General features: G+C 38.4%; 1 protein-coding gene across 1 annotated transcript; it reads left to right on the forward strand.

The window, feature by feature from the left end:
* The first annotated feature begins 1,921 nt into the window (after nucleotides 1-1,921).
* On the forward strand, nucleotides 1,922-2,872 carry LOC128028892 (olfactory receptor 52K1-like). The gene has a single exon (XM_052616210.1). The coding sequence runs from the start codon at nucleotides 1,928-1,930 to the stop codon at nucleotides 2,870-2,872; it is 945 nt and encodes a 314-aa protein (XP_052472170.1). The 5' UTR covers nucleotides 1,922-1,927.
* Nucleotides 2,873-22,445: the final 19,573 nt, after the last annotated feature.

A 22,445-nucleotide genomic window follows, 5' to 3' on the forward strand; every position in this document is an offset into this window, starting at 1 on the left:
CGGGGGGGTTCTTTCACGGAGACGTGATTCTCTCTGCTGGCCAGCAGAGGGCACCCTTACCTGAACACTGACACACATGCATCCACCCACTCATTTACACTGACTACACTACATTATAAGCCCTGTCCTTGGACTCTGATCACCGTCACAGCTGCAACCCATCAGGACAGGTGTTTATAAACTGGACTATCACATCAGTTCAATGCTAAGTCTTGATTTGCTGTGTCTGTCATTTTTGAGCATTATTACCGGTTTTGTTTTCTTGTTTCTGATCTTGTCTGTTATCATTTACGAACCTCCGCTGCCTACCTACCGACCCTTGCTTGTTTATTAGACATTGATTCTCTGCCGGTGACCCTGACATTCTGCCTGTCCCTTCTTTACGTCTCTGCTCGTCCTACGTTGTTGAAACTGCTGTTACTGACCATTGCCTGTACGACTATGAGTTTATTATAAAACCTGCACATGGATCCCACTTCGAGTTCTGGTACATTACATATATATATATATAGGATATTTACATTATGTCACTGAGCTGCAATAAACAGCATTTGTAAATAAACATAAATGTCATGTCAGATGCAGCTTTTGTTCCGGCTTGTTTTCCAGTGAATTTCTGAACCTGACCCTGATATATGTCACCTGTTGGAGATACAGCATAACTTCACACTGAATTTAGAAGGAGCAATAAGCAGGTATAGACAACAGGGTTCTTGAACTCTTTGTAATATTTAACACAATCAGTGGAGTACCAACATTTTTTGAACACTGTTGCTCTTAATTCATTCAAGAAGTAACATTAAGACAGTAAACAAAAAGTAGCTAACACGCTGTAGATGGTTTGTAATAATGATTTGCAATTGACATGGCATCACTTGTAATAATTTGTAGTGAAACAAAGTCTAATTAACTTGTGTAAGATAATTGGGCCCTTGGTGATGTCAAATGTTTTTCTTGGTCAACTCAGACCTTAAGCCTGGGTCCCCTGAGTGCTATTTGGTGTTTTTAGAGAGATGAAGTAAGTTTGACCCTTGACTATAGTTATAGCAGCAGAAACATAGAGAGCCCTTGGGATAAATCTAGCCAAGTAAACAGTTCAGTAATGAGGATTAAGTTAGAGACTTTTTTTTTTTTATGGAAACCAAAGGACCATGATTATCCTCTTTTACACAGAGTTCACAGGCCTTGATTAGGCTTGAAAATACTCTGACTACCATAATAAATGTGTTATTTGAGGTACTTGAAGGATTAATATTGTCATATAGCCAAATAAATTATAATTATAAAACTATAAAACGGTCAAACAGTTATAGTCATCAAGTAAGGTCACCTTTATCTATATAGCACTGTGACAAAGCAGTTTTAAAATTTTAAACAGAAAAATGGTTTTGAAATTGAAAGAGGACAATATTAAACACGTCATTAATTAATTCAATTAATGTCAGTTCATCATTGATTCAGTAATGTCATTGTCCAGCTCAGTTCAGTTAAAATATTATCTGGGCAATCATGTCGACAATATTGCCAGAAAACAAAACAAAAAGTACCATAGAAGCAAAAACCACAAAAAGGAAAATTATCTCTATTGCTCCATGGGAGTAGCTCACAGACACAGGGGAATAAAAGACAGTATATTTATAGCTCATGATATATGTTAGAGTGTAATGACAGGTCAAAGCATAATACTTCACCTCTTATCTGACTGGCAGTTAATTTAATATTTTCAAGATATTTATTGCTACAGAAGCAATGATTTTGCTTCAAACCACAGGGTTGTATTTACTCACTATGACCACAAATATGCATTTGATTTCAGGTTATCCTTACATTGTTAAAAGCAAAATTTGATCAACAATAATTTATCCATTTCATCCACATAACCTGTTTAAACAGAACACGGCGTTTGCAAAAAGGGGTTTAATTCAGTATGAATGATCTTCCTGCAGGAAATATTTCATTCACAGACTTCAGACTGATTGGTTTCTACAGCCTAGGAGAATGGAGGCCCTTTTTGTTTATCCCTTTCTTTCTGATGTTTTCATTGGCTATAACAGCAAATTCTTTTCTCATATATTTAATCAAATCTCAAAAGTCTCTGCATTCTCCTATGTATGTATTAATAGGTGTTATGGCAGTTTTAGACTTGATCTTGCCAATATTTTTTGTACCTAACATGCTTCTTAGCTTTTTATTTAATTGGAGTGGAATTTCTCTAACTGGTTGTTTGATACAAATGTTTGGCATTCATTTTGTTGGAGCATTTCAGTCTACTTTGCTTTTTTGGATGGCAATGGATCGTTACTTTGCAATATGCAAACCTCTTCATTATCATAAATACATGGAAATGACTAACTTTTCAAAATTTGTTTTTCTGCCATTAATCAGAAATGGATTTCTGATGGTCACCATGGTCTCTTTAGCAGGAAAACTGTCATTTTGTGGAAATATAATTGATCACTGTTTATGTGAACACATGGCATTGGTTCAGTTAGCATGTGGTGACATATCAATTAATAACATTGTAGGACTTGTGTCTGCTTTCCTTATACCAACTGCTGATTTTATACTCATTACTATTTCTTATGTTGTGATTTTCTCCTCTGTGTTCAGATCTGGTAAGTCTCATTTAAAGGCCATAAATACCTGCATTACTCACATTATAGTTATGACACTTAGTTTGACTTCTGCCTTGATTGCATTTATGTCCTACAGAATAAGAAGTGATGTTCCTTCTAGCAGTCGAATATTCATGAGCTTAATATATGTTCTGTTTCCAAGTTGTTTTAACCCAATAATCTATGGGTGGAGAACAAAAGAAATAAGACAAACTTTCCACAAGTTTATAAACAATGGAAAGGTTTTGCCTTCGTAATATAAGGGAATGTCTATTATAAATGAATTGATGTTACACAGTGAAAATGCATAGGAAATGTGACATTAATACAATGAGCTATTGTAATATATGTAAATCATATATACTGTAGCATATATATGTATATATGTATTGTATTAATTGCTTTTTGCTGGCCTTTAAGATATATATACTTATGTGTATACTGATCAGCTGTATTCTAGGAAATTGTTGGTTTGTGTTTAGTTTAATTGTATCTGTTTTCACAGTTGCCCTTTTGATTAATTTTTTTATGGCTCATTTTCTATCTTAAGCAGCTTTGTTGCCTCACTGTCCTAACAGGCAACGACTTTACATGCAGCATTTGTGCATGAAGGTGCCTCATGAAATGGATAAGCACCAAAGGTGACAAAATGTCTAATAATGCAGTTGTTCCCAACCTTTTTCCTGGAGCCCTCCCAGCACTGCATAGTTTGCATGTCTTCTTTGACTGACACTCCCATTTCAGGTCTCAGAGGTTCTGCTTTGGTGATAACTAAAATAATAAATTACTACAATACCTTTTCATTAGAATACATAATATAACTAGGATACACAAACTGACTGCAGTCTGCAACTTTCAAACACCATTTTATTCTTCAGCTCAACTGTTACAGAACTGCACACAGAATAGTGGGATATCATAGGAAGTGATGTCGAACAAATGAAGGTCCAAAATCGATCAGATGAAGGTATAGACAGGATTATTGTATTTGTACGTCTTGTTGACCTCCATATGTTCCTAGATGTGGCAGCATTTTTCAGCTTTTAGATACAGCCAGATCTTTCATTTTCATTTGATATGTGTGTTTAGTTTCCACCAAGTTGTCAAGTTACAAATTGCTAAATTCAAATGCACACTTACTGTCTCCACCCGAATCATACTCACCATATTCAATAAAAATATGGAAAGTATCATTTTGTTGCTATAAATTAAAGTAAAAATAAGTGTATTAAATTGTGTTTGTCTATAACTGAGAGTTAAAATAAAGCCAGACATTTGTGCCCTGTGCTGTAGAGCTGAAGATCTTTGCCCGAACCCGACGGAACCCGTCGGGACCCGACGGGTTCGGTCGGGTTCGGGCTTAATTTCTATCATCTTACGCGGGCTCGGGCTTGCGCTCCGGTTTGCGAGGTAAACGAGCGGTCATGTGATGTGTTTCGATTAGCGCGAGAAAGATGCGAAAATGAATGCTGAGCAGGTGTAACGGAGGCTTGCCTCTGGTGATTACGTTTTGGTTGCACCAGCAACTAAAGCAAACTTTGAGGTGTGGAAAAGTTTTGACCAGGTTTATAATGAAAATAATGAGTGAATAATGACGCACCATCAGTGAGCGCAGGAACGCGCTGAAGACATCTACAGTGGATTCAATCATTTTCCTCCACAAAAACATGTAGACCTAGCCTAATCTCTGTGAGTAAAGGTTTTTCAAATGATAACTAAATATTCATTGAGTCTTAAATGCATAATGTTGACAGAGTATTTACGCTAATGTTGGCATTATTCTTTTATTAAATAAAGCAAATCCGGCGGAGCCTTTATCTTAATTTCGTTATTGCCAAATACCCATCTTAATTTAAAATTTATCTTAATTTAATTTTTTTTAAATGACTCGTTTTTATTGGTACGTTGGTCTATTTATAGGTTAAATGAGCCTATGTCTAGAATGCTGAGATGTTACGATGTGACACAGGACTTATTTTATTTCTTTATTCCAACTTCCAAGTGGTCTAGTCTACGTTAGGTATGCGTAAATTATGTTAAAACATGAATAAATTGCTCATTGTTGGCAAAAGGCAAAAGAGCTGTGTGCGTGAGCACATTTGAATAATGTCGGGCTGTAAACGGGTTCCGGCTTTAAAAAAGCTGTCAATCAAAATGTACTTGTCGGGCTCGGGCCGAAACCTGTCGGGCTCGGGTCCTGTCGGGCCTAACTTTTAAGGCCCGATTACAGCTCTACTGTGCTGGCAAAATGAGCCACAATGAAAAATAAATTATAATAATTGTAGTGCCTTCCAGTAAGTCACTTCAGACGCCTCAGGGGTTTCAATAGATTCTTGGTTTATTCCAGTAAAATAAAATGTGATTTAACTGATAAAAATCCATAAGTAAATAAATTGAAAACCATATGCCTGCTGGCGTCCATTCATTTCCAACACCAAGTTCAAACTCCTTTGTCTGCCACTAATTGGCACAGGTGTGCAATTTAACTCATTCTGTTCCAAGGCCTTTCAAGACCACAATATCATAATTCACCAGCAGGGGTCACTAAATTAACTTAAACATAAATATCATATGGCTGGCTCCTATGGCTCCTACACACCGGCCCTCTTATTGCTACCGGCTATATAGGTACAATAATAACTAAACAGAAAACATGGAGCCATACATTATAATATACACAGAAAGATAAATTTGTCAAATCATCAATAATTAGAATCATTCACACGTATACAATACATAAATGTTTGTTTCAAATAAAAATATCAAATTTTTCAGTTCATTCAACAATATCAGTTCGAATTAAAGTTCATCAGTAGTTCTTTTTTAGAGTCCTTCTTGTTCAATATATAATGTAAAAAACAAAACATGAGTCCATTATGCCACAAGAGGCATTGTGCATTCAAAGGTCAATTTCAGTGTGTATTTATGTGTATACGCGCATGTGTGCACGTTGCAAGAAATTTCTTGCTCGAATAGTCCTTGGTCCATTGTGCGATTGTAAAGATCAGTACATACAGTATTGTTCAAAATAATAGCAGTACAATGTGACTAACCAGAATAATCAAGGTTTTTAGTATATTTTTTATTGCTACGTGGCAAACAAGTTACCAGTCGGTTCAGTAGATTGTCAGAAAACAAACAAGACCCAGCATTCATGATATGCACGCTCTTAAGGCTGTGCAATTGGGCAATTAGTTGAAAGGGGTGTATTCAAAAAAATAGCAGTGTCTACCTTTGACTGTACAAACTCAAAACTATTTTGTACAAACATTTTTTTTTTCTGGGATTTAGCAATCCTGTGAATCACTAAACTAATATTTAGTTGTATGACCACAGTTTTTTAAAACTGCTTGACATCTGTGTGGCATGGAGTCAACCAACTTGTGGCACCTCTCAGCTGTTATTCCACTCCATGATTCTTTAACAACATTCCACAATTCATTCACATTTCTTGGTTTTGCTTCAGAAACAGCATTTTTGATATCACCCCACAAGTTCTCAATTGGATTAAGGTCTGGAGATTGGGCTGGCCACTCCATAACATTAATTTTGTTGGTTTGGAACCAAGACTTTGCCCGTTTACTAGTGTGTTTTGGGTCATTGTCTTGTTGAAACAACCATTTCAAGGGCATGTCCTCTTCAGCATAGGGCAACATGACCTCTTCAAGTATTTTAACATATGCAAACTGATCCATGATCCCTGGTATGCGATAAATAGGCCCAACACCATAGTAGGAGAAACATGCCCATATCATGATGCTTGCACCTCCATGCTTCACTGTCTTCACTGTGTACTGTGGCTTGAATTCAGAGTTTGGGGGTCGTCTCACAAACTGCCTGTGGCCCTTGGACCCAAAAAGAACAATTTTACTCTCATCAGTCCACAAAATGTTCCTCCATTTCTCTTTAGGCCAGTTGATGTGTTCTTTGGCAAATTGTAACCTCTTCTGCACATGCCTTTTTTTTAACAGAGGGACTTTGCGGGGGATTCTTGAAAATAGATTAGCTTCACACAGACGTCTTCTAACTGTCACAGTACTTACAGGTAACTCCAGACTGTCTTTGATCATCCTGGAGGTGATCATTGGCTGAGCCTTTGCCATTCTGGTTATTCTTCTATCCATTTTGATGGTTGTCTTCCGTTTTCTTCCACGTCTCTCTGGTTTTGCTCTCCATTTTAAGGCATTGGAGATCATTTTAGCTGAACAGCCTATCATTTTTTGAACCTCTTTATAGGTTTTCCCCTCTCTAATCAACTTTTTAATCAAAGTACGCTGTTCTTCTGAACAATGTCTTGAACGACCCATTTTCCTCAGCTTTCAAATGCATGTTCAACAAGTGTTGGCTTCATCCTTAAATAGGGGCCACCTGATTCATACCTGTTTCTTCACAAAATTGATGACCTCAGTGATTGAATGCCACACTGCTATTTTTTTGAACACACCCCTTTCAACTAATTCAACTAATTGCCCAATTGCACAGCCTTAAGAGCGTGCATATCATGAATGCTGGGTCTCATTTTGTCTCATTTGGTTCCAAACCAACAAAATTAATGTTATGGAGTGGCCAGCCCAATCTCCAGACCTTAATCCAATTGAGAACTTGTGGGGTGATATCAAAAATGCTGTTTCTGAAGCAAAACCAAGAAATGTGAATGAATTGTGGAATGTTGTTAAAGAATCATGGAGTGGAATAACAGCTGAGAGGTGCCACAAGTTGGTTGACTCCATGCCACACAGATGTCAAGCAGTTTTAAAAAACTGTGGTCATACAACTAAATATTAGTTTAGTGATTCACAGGATTGCTAAATCCCAGAAAAAAAAAATGTTTGTACAAAATAGTTTTGAGTTTGTACAGTCAAAGGTAGACACTGCTATTTTTTTGAATACACCCCTTTCAACTAATTGCCCAATTGCACAGCCTTAAGAGCGTGCATATCATGAATGCTTGGTCTCATTTGTTTTCTGAGAATCTACTGAACCTACTGGTAACTTGTTTGCCACGTAGCAATAAAAAAATATACGAAAAACCTTGATTATTCTGGTTAGTCACATTGTACTGCTATTATTTTGAACAATACTGTAGAAGTTCTTACAAGGTAAAGTAATCATCACATATACATTGGTCATTCATATCTACATGTTATTTTCCATCAATAAACAAACCTTTGTAATTGGTCTGTCTTGTCTTTGTTTTTAAAGTCAAACTACGAACAATTCCCTTTGAATCTTTCTTTGTGTCAATAACCTTCCCTAACATCCAAGATCCCCTAGGGGCAGTAGGGTCTGCAATTAACACAATGTCACCATTTGCATAGTTTCTTTTCTTGTTAAACCATTTCTGTCTCTCTTGTAGGTTTGGAAGATATTCTCTAACCCATCTTTTCCAAAATATATCAGCTAAGTATTGTATTTGCTTCCATCTACGTCTACTATACGTGTCTGATTTCTGAAATAAGCCAGGTGGTAATGTAGGTTGCCCTTTAAGAAGTAAAAGGTGGTTGGGTGTTAAAGGTTCAAGGTCATTTGGACTATCCGGATTTGTGGTAAGTGGGCGACTATTCATTATGGCTTCTACCTCACAGATAAAAGTGTGAAGAGATTCATCATCTAGAATTTGATCCTTTGTTAGTGATAGAAGTGTTTGTTTGACCTGTTTTATTAACCTCTCCCATACTCCTCCAAAGTGTGAAGCGACAGGTGGGTTGAAAATCCATTCTATGCCCTTTTGTTGCAGAGCAACTTGGAGTTTGTGGTTTTGGTTCCACTCTTTTATGGCCTTCTTTAGTTCAGAGTCAGCTGATGTCAGGTTAGTTCCATTGTCAGATCTTATTTGACGCACTTGCCCTCGTCTGCATATGAATCTGCGGATTGCATTGATGCATGAATCAGTGTCAAGTGAATTGGCTATTTCCAAATGTATTGCTCGAGTTGTGAAACAGGTAAAGATGACACCATATCTTTTCACTTCACTGCGTCCTCTTTTTACTACAATGTGACCAAAGAAGTCTGCTCCAACAAAGGTAAATGGTGGTAAATCTGGTGTTATTCTTTCTTTTGGCAAGTCTGCCATTTTTTGTTCTCCTAGGTTTGAATGTAAGCGTTTGCAGAACACACACTCAGACCGTATTTTTCTAGCAAGGGAATTTGCTGCTGGAATCCAGTATTGCTGTCGCAGCTTGGCTAACATGTGATTCCTTCCACAGTGGCCAAGTTGTTCATGAACGTGTTTCAACACCAGTTTGGACACATGATGGTGTTTTGGAAGACTCATAGGATGTTTTTGGTCCTCTGGCATAGCCATTTTGCTTAATCTCCCTCCTGTACGAAGTATACCATCTTGCAGAATAGGATCAAGCTTACGAATGTGGCTCTGACGACTGACGTGAGTGTTTTCTTTTTGCAAGGTTTCGATTTCTTCTGGAAATGCCTCCATTTGTGTAAAACGTACGATTGCATTTTCTGCTCTTTTGACATCTTCTAAAGTAATCTGCTGTACATTCATACATTTTTTGACGATTTGCATTTTTCTTTCCATCAGACATTTTTTCTCTGCATTTGAGTTCTTACTTGTGTTGGTAAGTATTTCCTTTCGTTTGTGACTTAGTTGCAAGAGAACGTCCTTTAGCTTAAGTAACCAAGCTACTGCTCTGGTTAGATTGTTCCAATTTGAGTGATAGTGTATGAATGTATGAGTAGGATTTTGTTCTTCCTTTACAATTAAGTTCATGATGAGAACGTCCTTCTTCACCTCCACATCAGCATCCTCATCACCTTCATGCGTTTGTGTGAAAATGTCGGAATTTGTCCATTCAGATTCATGACATTTGAGGAATTCTGGACCATTTAGCCAAGCCTTTGAATTCAGAAGAGCACTGGCCTTGAGACCACGAGATGCACAATCTGCTGGATTTTGTTTAGTGTTTATGTATCTCCATTGTTTTACCTTGGTAAATTCTCTGATTGTGTTCACTCTATTGGCCACGAATGTTTTAAATCTTTTGTTCTCATTCTGAATGTACTTCAATGTTGATGTGCTATCTGTCCAGAAAATGGAGTTCTCAAGAGCAAGTTGTAACTCTGCTTTGATCATTCTATCCATTCTTACCGCAAGAACTGCTGCAGTGAGTTCCATTCTTGGCATTGTAGTATGTTTCAGTGGTGCAACTCGTGATTTCCCCATTATAAATGAGGTGTGCACTTCAAGTTTTGAATTTGTGAGACGAAGGTACGTGACACAGCCATAACCACTTTCAGACGCGTCACTAAAGTGGTGTAGTTGTGCAGATGTTATTGGACCAAAGCTCTTTGGCTTGAGACATCTGTTGACACTGAGCTCCCCAATGCAACTTAGACCTGCCATCCATTCACGCCACATCTCTATGTAGTGGTCTGGTAGGTCTTTGTCCCAGGCGAAATTGAGCTTGCAAAGATCTTGCAGAATGTTCTTAGCAGTGAGGACGAATGGACAGATAAAGCCAAGAGGATCGTATACTGAGGATATGATGGACAGTATTCCTCTTCGAGTATATGGCTGCTGTTTCAGGCTCACTGCGAAAGTGAGTTTGTCTCTTTCTATGTGCCATTGTATGCCAAGAGTTCTTTCTGTAGGAAGATCATTGGATTCCAAGTCAAGGTCTTTGACCTCCTTTGCTCTGGCTGCCTGTGGGATGGGCATTAGTACTGTTCTGCTGTTACTTATCCACTTGTGCAAACGAAAGCCTCCCATTGAGCAAGCCTTTTCAAGCTCTTTTAGCAACATCACAGCATCAGTTTCAGTGGGCACTGATTTCAAGCAATCATCTACATAAAAATCTTGCTTAATTGTTTCCACCGTTTCTGGCGAAAAGAGATCTTTGAAATCTTCGGCAGCTTGTCTGAGGGCAAAACTTGCACAACTTGGTGAAGATGTTGCCCCAAATAAATGCACTGTCATTCTGTGTTCTTTCAAAGGTAATCCTGTGTCACCATTTGGCCACCATAGAAAGCGCAAAAAGTCCACATGCTTCTCCATAACTCTTACCTGGTGAAACATGCTTTCCACATCTGCCATAAGGGCGATTGGCTCCTGGCAGAAACGCAACAAGACACCTACCAGATTACTGGTGAGATTTGGACCTTGTATTAATTTGCTATTCAAGGATGTTCCCTGGAAGGATGCAGAGCAATCGAATACAACTCTTAGGGAGCCCTTCTTTGGATGGTGCACTCCATGATGTGGAATGTACCACACCTTTCCACTTTGTGTTTCCAGTTCATCAACTGGCACCGCTTCTGCGTGACCTTTTTCAAGCATTCCTTCTAGAAATGCAGTATACTCTCTATGATATCGTTCATTCTTGTCAAATTTTCTTTTCAGAGACATAACACGTTGCTGTGCCTGTTGGTAGTTGTTTGGCATCATTACGTCATTTTCTTTAAAAGGTAACGGTAAGTAATAATGCCCATTTCTCAGTTCCTTTGAGCTTTCCATCATAGACATGAACCTTTTGTCTTCGACTGACATCTCTGATTTCTCCTCAGCTGCAAGTTCTGGAAAATCCTGATGATACTGTTTAATCAACAAGTCATTCAAATCTGCTACAGATATGCGATTAACTACAATACATGAGTGACTTCCTTGCATTTGACATGTTGTTTCTTGCATGAGCCCGTTGACGACCCATCCTAAGGGTGTGTTAACAGCATATGGCCCATTACCTCTACTGTTTATCACCTTCCATGGCTCCATAAGCTTTGCAGCATTTGTGCCTATTAACAACTCAATGTCAGCATCCAATTGTGGAATCTTCACCTCATGTAAGTATTTCCATTTCTCTAGTGATTTTTGTGTTGGTATGTGTCGTTTTGAAACTGGTAATTTTGTTTGAGTATAAACTTCTGGGAGTTTATGATACAGCAGGCCTTCCATATTGCTGACTTCAAGGCCAGAGACTATACTGCTGTGGACACTTTTCTCCTGTCCCATTGTACACAAGAGTATTGTGGTGTTTTTACCAGAGACGTTTAACTTTCTTTTCAGTGAGTCAGTACAAAATGTAGCTGAGCTACCGGGATCCAGAAATGCATGAGTATTTATGACTTTGTCAGAATTTGAGACCTTTACTTTCATTGGCACAATAGCAAGAGTGCACTGTTTTGATTGACCGACCTCCATTAGTTCATCATCTTCTACGGATACCATGGCACTACTCAATGGTTTGTTTCCAGTTACAATGCAGTCATCTTTAATTACATCTTTTACTTTACCAGTATGAATGTGAAGGATAGTTGGATGAGACAGAGAACATGTTTCACATTTCATTCTATTTTTGCATGTTTTGCTAACGTGTCCCTTTGTTAGACAACCAAAGCACATCCCGCTTGTTTTCAGGAATTCTATTTTCTCACTATTTGGTTTGGACTTAAACTTTTCACAATTTTCAAATGTGTGATTTCTTTCACAAAATAAGCAAGGTCTTTCAAGGTAACACTTATTTGCATTCCGTTTGTGTTCATTTTGTGACTCGTTCTTTTTTATTTCAGATGCTTGAGCAACTGTAGTGGCAAAGCTGGTCCTCCCACTAGGTTTGGTGATGGGTTTTTGTGGTTTAGGTCTTGACGTTATTTTGCTCTCCATTGAGATGTGGATGTCACCAAATATTGGATCAAGCATTGCTCTGGACTGTCTATCAATAAAGTCTATTAAGTCTTTGAATGTTGCTCTGTGTTTGTTATCTTGCATGCTACACACATTTGCTCGCCATTTATCTCGCAGCTTATATGGGAGTTTAGACACAATGAGTCTTAAATTAGTGGAACTTTCAAGCTCTTTTAATCCATCAATGTCTTGCATTGTATTGTAGCAGCTATGTAAAAATAGAGCATATGATTGCAACCCATTTCCATCCTCTGGTTTGATGGTTGACCAGTTTAAGGCTTTATTCATGTAAGCAGATGCTATTTTATAGCAGTTTCCAAAATGGTATTCGAGCTGCCTTTTAGCTTCCTTATATGCAACGGTAGGATCCATATGCATGAAGCTACTGACAAGGTTTCTGGGCTGGTTTCTTGTATACTGTTGTAAGTAATATAGCCTCCAGTCATCCATATTTGTAGTTTTACTCTCAACACATTGCTCAAATGCTTTGATGAATGTCCTATATTGAAGAACATCACCATCGAATATGGGAATTTCTCTATCTGGCAGAAGAGAAAGTGTTTGTTGTTTCACTAACATTTCAGTGATTTGAGTTTGACTTTTTAAAATATCAGTGACGTTTTTGTCATAGCCATTTGGGTGAATCGCTCTTTCTATTGGCACTGAAACGCTCGAGTTTACATTTTGTTGTGCACCTAAAGTTTGCCTAGGGTCACTTCGAGGGGCTGATCCTTCTCTCTTGGATTTCATTGGTCTTTGTGCTGTTGCAGGGAGGTTATATTCGGTCGGTGTACCGTATTTATATTCGCCCGACACTGAACGTTGTTCTTCAGCTTCCCTGAATACTTTAACCCTTGCCTCTGCGGCAGCCAGTTCGGAATCTATGACCATTTTCTCTCTTCGTGCCTTTAATTTTGCAATAATATTTGCTTCTTCAATATCAAGATCAAGTTTATTATTCAAAGCCTGTGCCTTTGCTCTAATAGCCGCGCATTCTGCTTCAGCCTTTAGATGCGTGAGAGATTCTCGTGATGCGCCACTGAGAGCGCTTGTCGCTTTGCAGCTATGCGTGACACTGTGCGCTACTTGAGATGCGCTATCTTGGGGCTTAACAGTACCAATATCGTCCTGCTCGACTTTCTCATTATCATCATCTTGATCAACCTCGAGCCAGTTCGTGACATCATCTAAGAAGCTTTTGAAAAGGTGATATTTGGGTTGGTACCAGTCTAAATCATCAGCCTCCTTTTCATATTCATCTTTTATTAATTGTTGTACAGTTGCTTGTAAACTAATAAACTCAGCAAAAAATCCATCAAACGAGTTAACTTGTCTCCTGACAGTTTCTTTGTCCTGTCCTGCTTCAATAAGACTGTTAATTTCATTTCGTTTGCGTGTTAAAACACCAAGCTTTCCCCTTCGTGTATAAGCAATTAACTTAAACAGTTGTTTTTCTTCAGACAAATCCTGCTCTACAGTCTCTTCGTCAGACATTTTTCAAGGATCAACTCCAAAGTTCAACACATCAATGAGATCAATTTATGTTTATGGTGTAAACACGTTGGCTCATGTTCAAAGTCATTGTAAGAGCTCAGCGGCCCGGTCCAATTCAGCGGTTTACTCACAAACTTTAGAGAACGCTGCTCCCAGTCTTTCAAGTATTCCTAGAAGTCCTTGAATCAAACTTTCCAATAGCAGAGGTTTTCAACTATGTAGTGCCTTCCAGTAAGTCACTTCAGACGCCTCAGGGGTTTCAATAGATTCTTGGTTTATTCCAGTAAAAATAAAATGTGATTTAACTGATAAAAATCCATAAGTAAATAAATTGAAAACCATATGCCTGCTGGCGTCCATTCATTTCCAACACCAAGTTCAAACTCCTTTGTCTGCCACTAATTGGCACAGGTGTGCAATTGAACTCATTCTGTTCCAAGGCCTTTCAAGACCACAATATCATAATTCACCAGCAGGGGTCACTAAATTAACTTAAACATAAATATCATATGGCTGGCTCCTATGGCTCCTACAATAATTATTTTCCTACTTTACCTAGCCCACTATGGGTACCCCGGCAGTGAAGGTCGGTCGAAAGTCCCACCTTCTCTAGAGAGGATCTGGATGCTGCTATAGCTAACGGCATCAAGCTAGCACTCAAAGAGCAACAAAGTACACTTGATTTTGTTGTGGCTTCGACTGTAAGAGAAAGCAATAGACTCTGTACTAGGGGTGGCACAGTTCAACTTTTTCACAGTTCGGTTTGTTTCATGGTTTTAGAGTCACGGTTTTCGGTACAGTTAGGTATGTGCTATGTTTATGGAAAAACTACTTTATAAAAAAATAAGATGATTCTATCCAACTACAAGCAACAACACAAATAAATACGACAATAAAAATAAACAGTGATTTTCAGATTATTTTTTAAATTTATTTTAGGTACTGTAGGTCTAGCATTAGTTTTTAGGTATAGAAATGGAATAAAGTAATCAAATGTAAAACAGCATTGAGGATAGGAGGATGGATACAAATTTAAGAAATCAGCTGGAACAACTCACCGGAAGAATTACGGACATTGAAGACAGAAGCAGGAGGCATAATGTAGGACTGGTGAGGTTGCCAGAAGGGGCAGAGGGCTCCAATGCAGCTGGCTTTCTCAGAGCTTATCTTTCCAAGTGGATTCCTTCACTGAAAGGCCATGACACCAAGATACACTCAGATCGGCCGCATACTCTCATCTTCCATGTACTAAGATGGCATGACAGGTTGGTGATCCTGAAAGGTGCTCGGCAGGCATATCCAGTGAAATATGTGCAGTACAATGTGACACTACTATTTTTTCCGACTTTAGTCCAGCCACAACTACCAAGAGAAAGAGCTTTAATCCAGTCTTGAAAAACATCACATCACTCAATCTCGTGCCCTTCCTCACCTACCCGTCGGTAGCTAAACTACGACACAAATGTGAGATGTTGTTGTTCAACTCTCCTCAAAAGGCAGAGGATATTTTTACTTCTCTGTCACTGAAGACATATGCTGCAGAGCTACAAAGCAGCGGGAAAGCAACGGCCACCGTCTCCATTCTTCACCTCAAGATGAGGTCTGTAGTGAAACTAACTGCCCAGAAGGTAACAATAACAAGGCCTTGGACACTTGATAATTTGTTTTGGAATATTGCCCTGTCCTGTACACTCATCCACTGACTGGTAAATAATGATTTATTATGGGCCAAGCACCGAAGGTGCTTAGGCACCTGTTGTATCCGTTAGCGTGATTTTCTTCTTCTTCCACTGCAAGTCTGTGGCAGCCCATAGAAGTTATGAAATTTGGCATACTGATAGAGGACAGTGAGAAAAGTCGCCATAGCAAATTTGTTTCTAACTCAAACTCTCTAGTGCCACCACTTGTCTAAAGTTGCACTCATGTTTATGCTAATAACTTTTTAACCATAAGCCAGAAAATTATAAAATTTTTAGTTTTTTAGTTTAGTTTTGTCTTTTTTTTTTATTGTTCATAAAACCTACATTTTCAAACTTGTCCTAGGCCACTGTACTGATTGCCATGAAAATTTAACCAGATTATCTTTAGACCATGCTGGCAAAAAAAATATGGAAATCAAGTTGATTCGTCCAACCGTTCATGAATAACATGCAAAATAATTCTTGGAAATATTTCCATAACGGTTAGGCATATTGAGACCAAGCTTGGTGTCTGCTATTGTCAGGGTTTGGCAAGGAGGAACTCAAGTGCAGACAGAAATCCGGTTACACAGAGGGTTTATTAACAAAAAGGGGAAAAACAAAACCCACGAAGGGGAAAACAACGGCTAGGACAGAAACTAAACAACTTAACAGGACAGGATTGACATGATAACAAACTCTTAAACACTAACTACAAACAAACACTCACGGTTACACAAAGACTTCTCAAAGGGGGTTACAAGGATAAACTTCTCTCACAAGCTGACCAGTAGGAACACATATGAGGTACAATTAACCCGACGAAAGACAGAGCACACTAGGAGATCTAAATAGGGGAACTAATTAAGACATGACAGGTGACACAGATAGGACAATCACGACAAGACTAGGATAACAAGGGGGGCGGGGCAAGGGAACGAGACAACACAAGCACATGGCCCAAAGACAAGGCCATGTGCTTGTACACAAAACACGGGTCTGTCATGATCCTGCCTCAAGACTAGGGAAAAATCAAGGACACGAGGGCAGAATCATGACAGTTATAAAAAGCATGACCTGAGGCGACCTGCAGCCTTGACACCTTGTGGTCAAAAAGTTACAATGACATTTATAAAGATGCTAATAACTGTTGCTAATGGGACTGATGTTGATAGATTCCTTCAATCATGCAGAGAACATCGATACCAATTTTTGCCATAATTGACTTAACTTCTTGTCCACCATTTTGATTTATGTTTCTAAACCTACTTTTTCAAACTAGTCCTAGACGGTCAGTCCAATTTTTTAATAAATTTGACTCGGATCATCCTCAGACAATGCTGGCAAAAATTTATTTTGTGTCTATATAAAAAATGGTTCTCATTTAACCGTATTTTTCAGACTATAAGTCACACTTTTTTCATAGTTTAGCTGTTCCAGTGACCTATAGTCAGGTGCGACTTATGAAAATGTATTTAACATGAACCGAGAGAAATGAACCAAGAGAAAACATTACTGTCTACAGCCGCGAGAGGGCGCTCTATGCTGCTCAGTTCTCCTTTAGTCTACCCCTGAAAACAAGGAGCACCCTCTCGCGGCTGTAGACTTAGGTGCGACTTATAGTCCGAAAATACGGTAGACCATTAACAAATTTGATAGAAAGATGCCAAACTGCATCTGAAGGCTGTATTTGGCAATGCTTTGACATATTCACAACAAACTACATATGTAGCATTGTCAACTCAAACTGATCACGCAACATCAATTTGGTTACAGCGCCACCTATTTGTCAAGAGTAATAAACCATTCATTAACTGTTAATTATTAAAATAACTTTTGATTGCATTCACCTACAGTATAGTAATGGAACTTGTGTCAAAATATTCCGTGGGCCAACAACATAGATACCAATTTCCACATAGACATTCAAAACTTCCCGTCCGCCATTTTGAAGTATGTTGAAAACTTACTTTTTCTGATTGTTGGTCCAAACTTTATGGATTTTGTGTCGATAAGTGACACCATTTTCGTACAGCACTGCAAAAAATGTAGGTCACAGTGCCAAACTGCATTTAATATGCTATCTGCAAATGTTTTACATATTGATACCAAACTTTGTTTGCGACATTATCATCTCATCCTGACCATGTCACATTCATTTGGTAACAGCACCGCCTATTGGTTAGGACTAATAAACCATTAATTACAAAATTTCCAAAAATGCTAATAACTTTAGTTTTATTACATTTGCCTATTGTAATGAAAACAGAATGAAAATATTCCTTGGGTTATGCCAACAACATAGATACCAATTTTTCCTATAGTCAGTCGAACTTTCTGTCCGCCATTTGTATTTATGTTGAAAACCTACTTTATTTAACTTCTCAACCAAATTAACGAAAAACCAAAATCAGGTTAGATTATCTTCAGACTGTGGTGACAAAAAGTAATGGATTTTGTGAAGATAAACAAAACAGTTTTTGTACAGCACCGCTACAAGTTTTAGGCATAGTGCCAAACTGCATCTGAGGCTCTATCTTGGAAAATATTTGACATATTGACACCAAACTTTGTATGTGTGGTTATAACATCACACTGATCAGGCCACTTTAATATAGTAACAGCGCCCCCTATTGGTTAAAGTTATAAGCCAAGAAATCATATTAATAGGTGGTATTTGTGATTTTTCATCCATTTTGACTAAAATAATCCTTAAATGCTTTTAATTACTCATTTACTCACCTATTTTATCCATTGCAAGCTTTAGGTTTTTTTGTTATGTTTTTGAAAAACCTACTTTTTTTACTTGTCCTAGACCGTCTGTAGGCTATGTGTAACTATCGGGATAACAGGAGACAACAGATCCAAGAGCAGTGTGAGTTTAATGGGTAATCCAAATATCAGAATCAAAACAAGCAGGGGTCAAAACCAAAAATCAGTCCAAAAACAAACAAACAAACAAGAACAGGAACAGGAACAGGAACTTGAAATACGGGGACCGCAAGGAAACCAGGTGGCAGAAAGTAAGGACTCCATGAAACAAACAGAAACAGACCGGTTTAAATAGGCAGGGTAATGACCATGAAGTGAAGACACCTGAGTGCAATTAACAGGAGTGCAATTATTGTGATGAAGGGACAAGGCCTTGTGGGAATTGTAGTGCCTGCGGTGAGGTGCCTATGGGGAAGTGAGACCACTACTGGAGACCCAGGGAAACACAGACCAGACACCGTGACAGTATGATTCTCCCCAAAACTGGCTCAGATCATCTCCAGACCATGCTGGCAAAAAGTTATGGAATTCAAGTTGATTCTTCAAACTTTCTTAAATAATGCACAACTAATTTGCCAAAAAGCATGGAAAATGGATGTGAACCTATATCGCCACAACGGTTTGGCGTATTGAAACTAAATTAGGTGTGGTTTACTACAAGCATGTCTTGAAGCTACACAGCAAATTAATTTAACACTCTTGTGCCTGTTCTTCATACGCCACTAAATCAGTTAGCTGGATTTGAATGTTGACGATTTGGTGTGATCTTGGATCATTTGGTTCTTCGAAGCTCATCCCGGAGCTGCTGTCATAGCAACAAGTCCGTAAGCTTAAACCTGCTCGGGAGCAGGCTTATTTCATGTAAACAGGATTAGATTGTTTCTTTTCAACCAGAACTGATTCTCAAAATATGTCTGCTACCACCGCTACTTTATTACAAGAGTATCGTACTGATCCAGGGACAATGATTTAAAATAATAATCATTTAAAAATTATTTTAAAATAATATAAAAATGCTGTGTAGTCCATAACAGACTACTATAGACACAGCTAGTTTTACTCACTGAAATATTTATTTGTCATAAAATGATTATTTCATAATTGTATTAGAGTCTTACACACATCCTATACAGATAATAGAGTAGTGCATTATTTTGAGTGATGACTGCTATAAGAGTGGCTTGATGGAGTGCAGGAGATGCAGATAACATGATATTGACCCTTAAGAAACTTTCATTAATGCTGTCACGTAACAAATCTTTCCAAATATAAAATGAAATGAATAGATAATTTCTACATTGAAATAAAAATGTAAAGACTGCACAACTATTATAAATTGCGAATCTAAATAATTGGAAATCATGAAAAAATTCTAATAAAATAAAAACATGTATCTATTATAACATTTATGTAGTTTTGTTTGTTTGGCTGTTTCCTTATAAATGTCATCATGGTTTTGAGTATCAATACATATCCCCTTTTAAGACAACACATGAACGCGCAATTATCTCAGATAACTCAATCCAGCGATACTAATAATACACAACAGGTGTGTTCGAAGAACCCAATTAGCCGGATCATGATTAGCACGATGATATCATCTTGGATGTGTCATTTGATCTCGGATGTAATAATGCCGAGTCGAACCATATCCAATTTTCCCATATCGGCCATTTTGGGTATTGGCCATTTTGAATTTTGTAGTAAAATGCTATATTTTACGAATGCTATCATATTTCATGTATCATCATGAAACTTGGTATGGGTCATCAGCATGATGCCCTAAAGTAGCCTGAGAAGTTTCGAGCCAGAATAATTCACATGGTTAAAACTTTGGGTGTGGACTACTTATTTTCTCGGGAGTCACCTTTTTAGACTCCTGAAACCTCAGTCAGAGGAGTCTCAAAATTCACACACAAATGCAGTGAAGTTCACAGACCACAAGCAGTTTGTAAATCAAGATATATGTGTGTGTGCATCAGAAATACATTTCTGAATCTTGTCCTGTGCATTTGTGAATCTTGAGTGCATTTGTAAATGTTGTTTGCATTTCTGAATTGTGTGTGCATTTCTGAATTTTGTGTTCATTTCTGAATTTTGTATGCATTTGTGAATCTTCTGTGCTTTTTACATTTTGTATGTGCATTTGTGAATTTTGTGCGCATTTGTGTATCCTGTGTGTGTATTTATGAATTATGTGTGTGCATGTATGAATCCTATGTGTGCATATGTGGATGTAGTGTGTGCATTTATCTTTAATGATACTCTTTTGGCTCCATACACTTCCTGTCTCCTGAGATGCCTTCATCTTGCCGATTTTTGAAGGCAGCATAGATGTATCATTGGCTGCCTTTGATAACCCACAATCCTCTGCGTTACATTCTGTGAAAGTTAAGCAAAAAAATAAAGACGGCATCTTAAAGTTGCGGTCAGTGGTCAGTTTGTGTGTAAATGTATGTTTCTGATCATATTTGCAGTAACAAAATATCCACTTAGTTATCACAAAAACTCTCTATATTTTTCTGTAGATCATTAAACCATTACTCTGCCTCAGAAGTCTGTCAAAAATCAGTTTCATGACGTGCCTTCGTGCAAAAACGCTCCCTGCAAAGTCATTGCCTGATACGACAGTTGGGCAGCAAGTCGCGTGCCTAAGTTTTCGGATGCAGCCCACGACACCTCCAGAGGGCGCATCGGCAGCCCCTTGCATCCCAGGTGTGCCCCCCTCTGCTTTCACCCTTACAGTACAAACCTCAAGTGTTATTAGGGGCCCAGGCGGATTCTCTTCTTTTCACCCATAGCCATCGACTTGCTTCTTCTGCTGAACCTGAGAAAAACTACAACTTTATTCAGCATTGTCTTCTCTTCCGTGTCTGTTGTGAGAAAGAGTTCAAAACAAAGCAGTTTGTGATATCCAGTTCGTGAACGAATGAACTGCTGTGAAGAGAGAATTGAAGATGAACACCAAGCCGAGCCAAATAACGAACAACAGACTGACTCGTTCTCAAGTCAAGAACCGTTTCTGTCAGACGCATCTGATTCGAGAACCAAGGAGCTGATGATACTGCGCATGTGTGATTCAGCGTGAAGCAGATTGACACACAGAGCATCTGAACCGAACTGATTCTTTTGGTGATTAATTCTGATCTGATTCTGTGCTAGTGTTATGAGCACGGGTAAACGAAAGGCTTGAATCAAGGGCAATCATCACCAACGACGCCATTACGTCGAGCGCAAAAGAACCGGTGAACCGTTTTCTTAAACCGGTTTATTGAATCAAACTGTACGAGAGAAGTACTGGTGATCTGAAAACCAATGCAACCGGTTCTTGACTCATGAACGAGTCAGTCTATTGTTGTATGCCATCTTTATGCTGGAATTTTCCTGCACTTAAATTCTGACCAATCGAAAAGCAGTTTAGGGCCAATGAGTGATGTGGATGTTGACATGTGAATGCATTTTGGTTCGTTTCAACTGGACCAAAGCAATCAGTGTGGTGTGAAAAGGAACCAAAAAAGCTGAAAAATATTACAATGTATAATTGTTTGCCCTTGGTTCGGACCAAATGAACCGAACTAGAGATGTACACCCTTAGTGTATGTTTGGGGTTAACCTGATAGTCATATGGTTCAGTGTGCCTTGGAGATGCTGTTGGACAGGAGGCTTGCTCAGACTCTGGGATGCAGAAGGCTATCAAACACTAGAGCAATCTAGAAATATAACAAGTGTCACAGAGCCAACAATATTCAGAATACAATGACAGTTTTATCACAAGGAACCAAGCTACTAGAAATTTAGAAAAGAGAAAGAATATGTATTTAATAAATATCCTGAACAGTTCTATCAATATTTGTTTATTATTAGACGAGTGTTACATACCTGGACTCATTTAGTGTGTTTTTGCCCTTGTGACCCAGTTTCTGTCTTCCGTATTTGGTTTGATTAGTTCCCAGGTGTGTCTATTCTATTCCCCATGTGTTCCATGTCCCTGTTAATTTAGTCATGCCATCCACCTGTGTTTCCCCAATTATCCCTTGGACATAAGCCATGTCCTTTCAGTTCTGTTTTGTCGGGTCTACTTACAAACTTACAAACTACTTACGTGCGTCTTCCTCTGAGTTCCATGTTGGATATCCCCTGTGTTGGATATAATAAAGCCTTATTTCGTTTAATCCTCAGCTCCGTGTTCCTTCCGGCAGCGTAAACTGTAACAGAAGACCCGACCTAAAAAGTTTAAAATTGCGT

The sequence above is a fragment of the Carassius gibelio genome, chromosome A15, assembly GCF_023724105.1.
Source record: "Carassius gibelio isolate Cgi1373 ecotype wild population from Czech Republic chromosome A15, carGib1.2-hapl.c, whole genome shotgun sequence".
NCBI classification, from domain to species: Eukaryota; Metazoa; Chordata; class Actinopteri; order Cypriniformes; family Cyprinidae; genus Carassius; species Carassius gibelio.

Bases quoted from the DNA above. Each gene is read 5' to 3' on its own strand.
- LOC128028892 (XM_052616210.1), top strand. From the start codon at position 1,928: ATGAATGATCTTCCTGCAGGAAATATTTCATTCACAGACTTCAGACTG.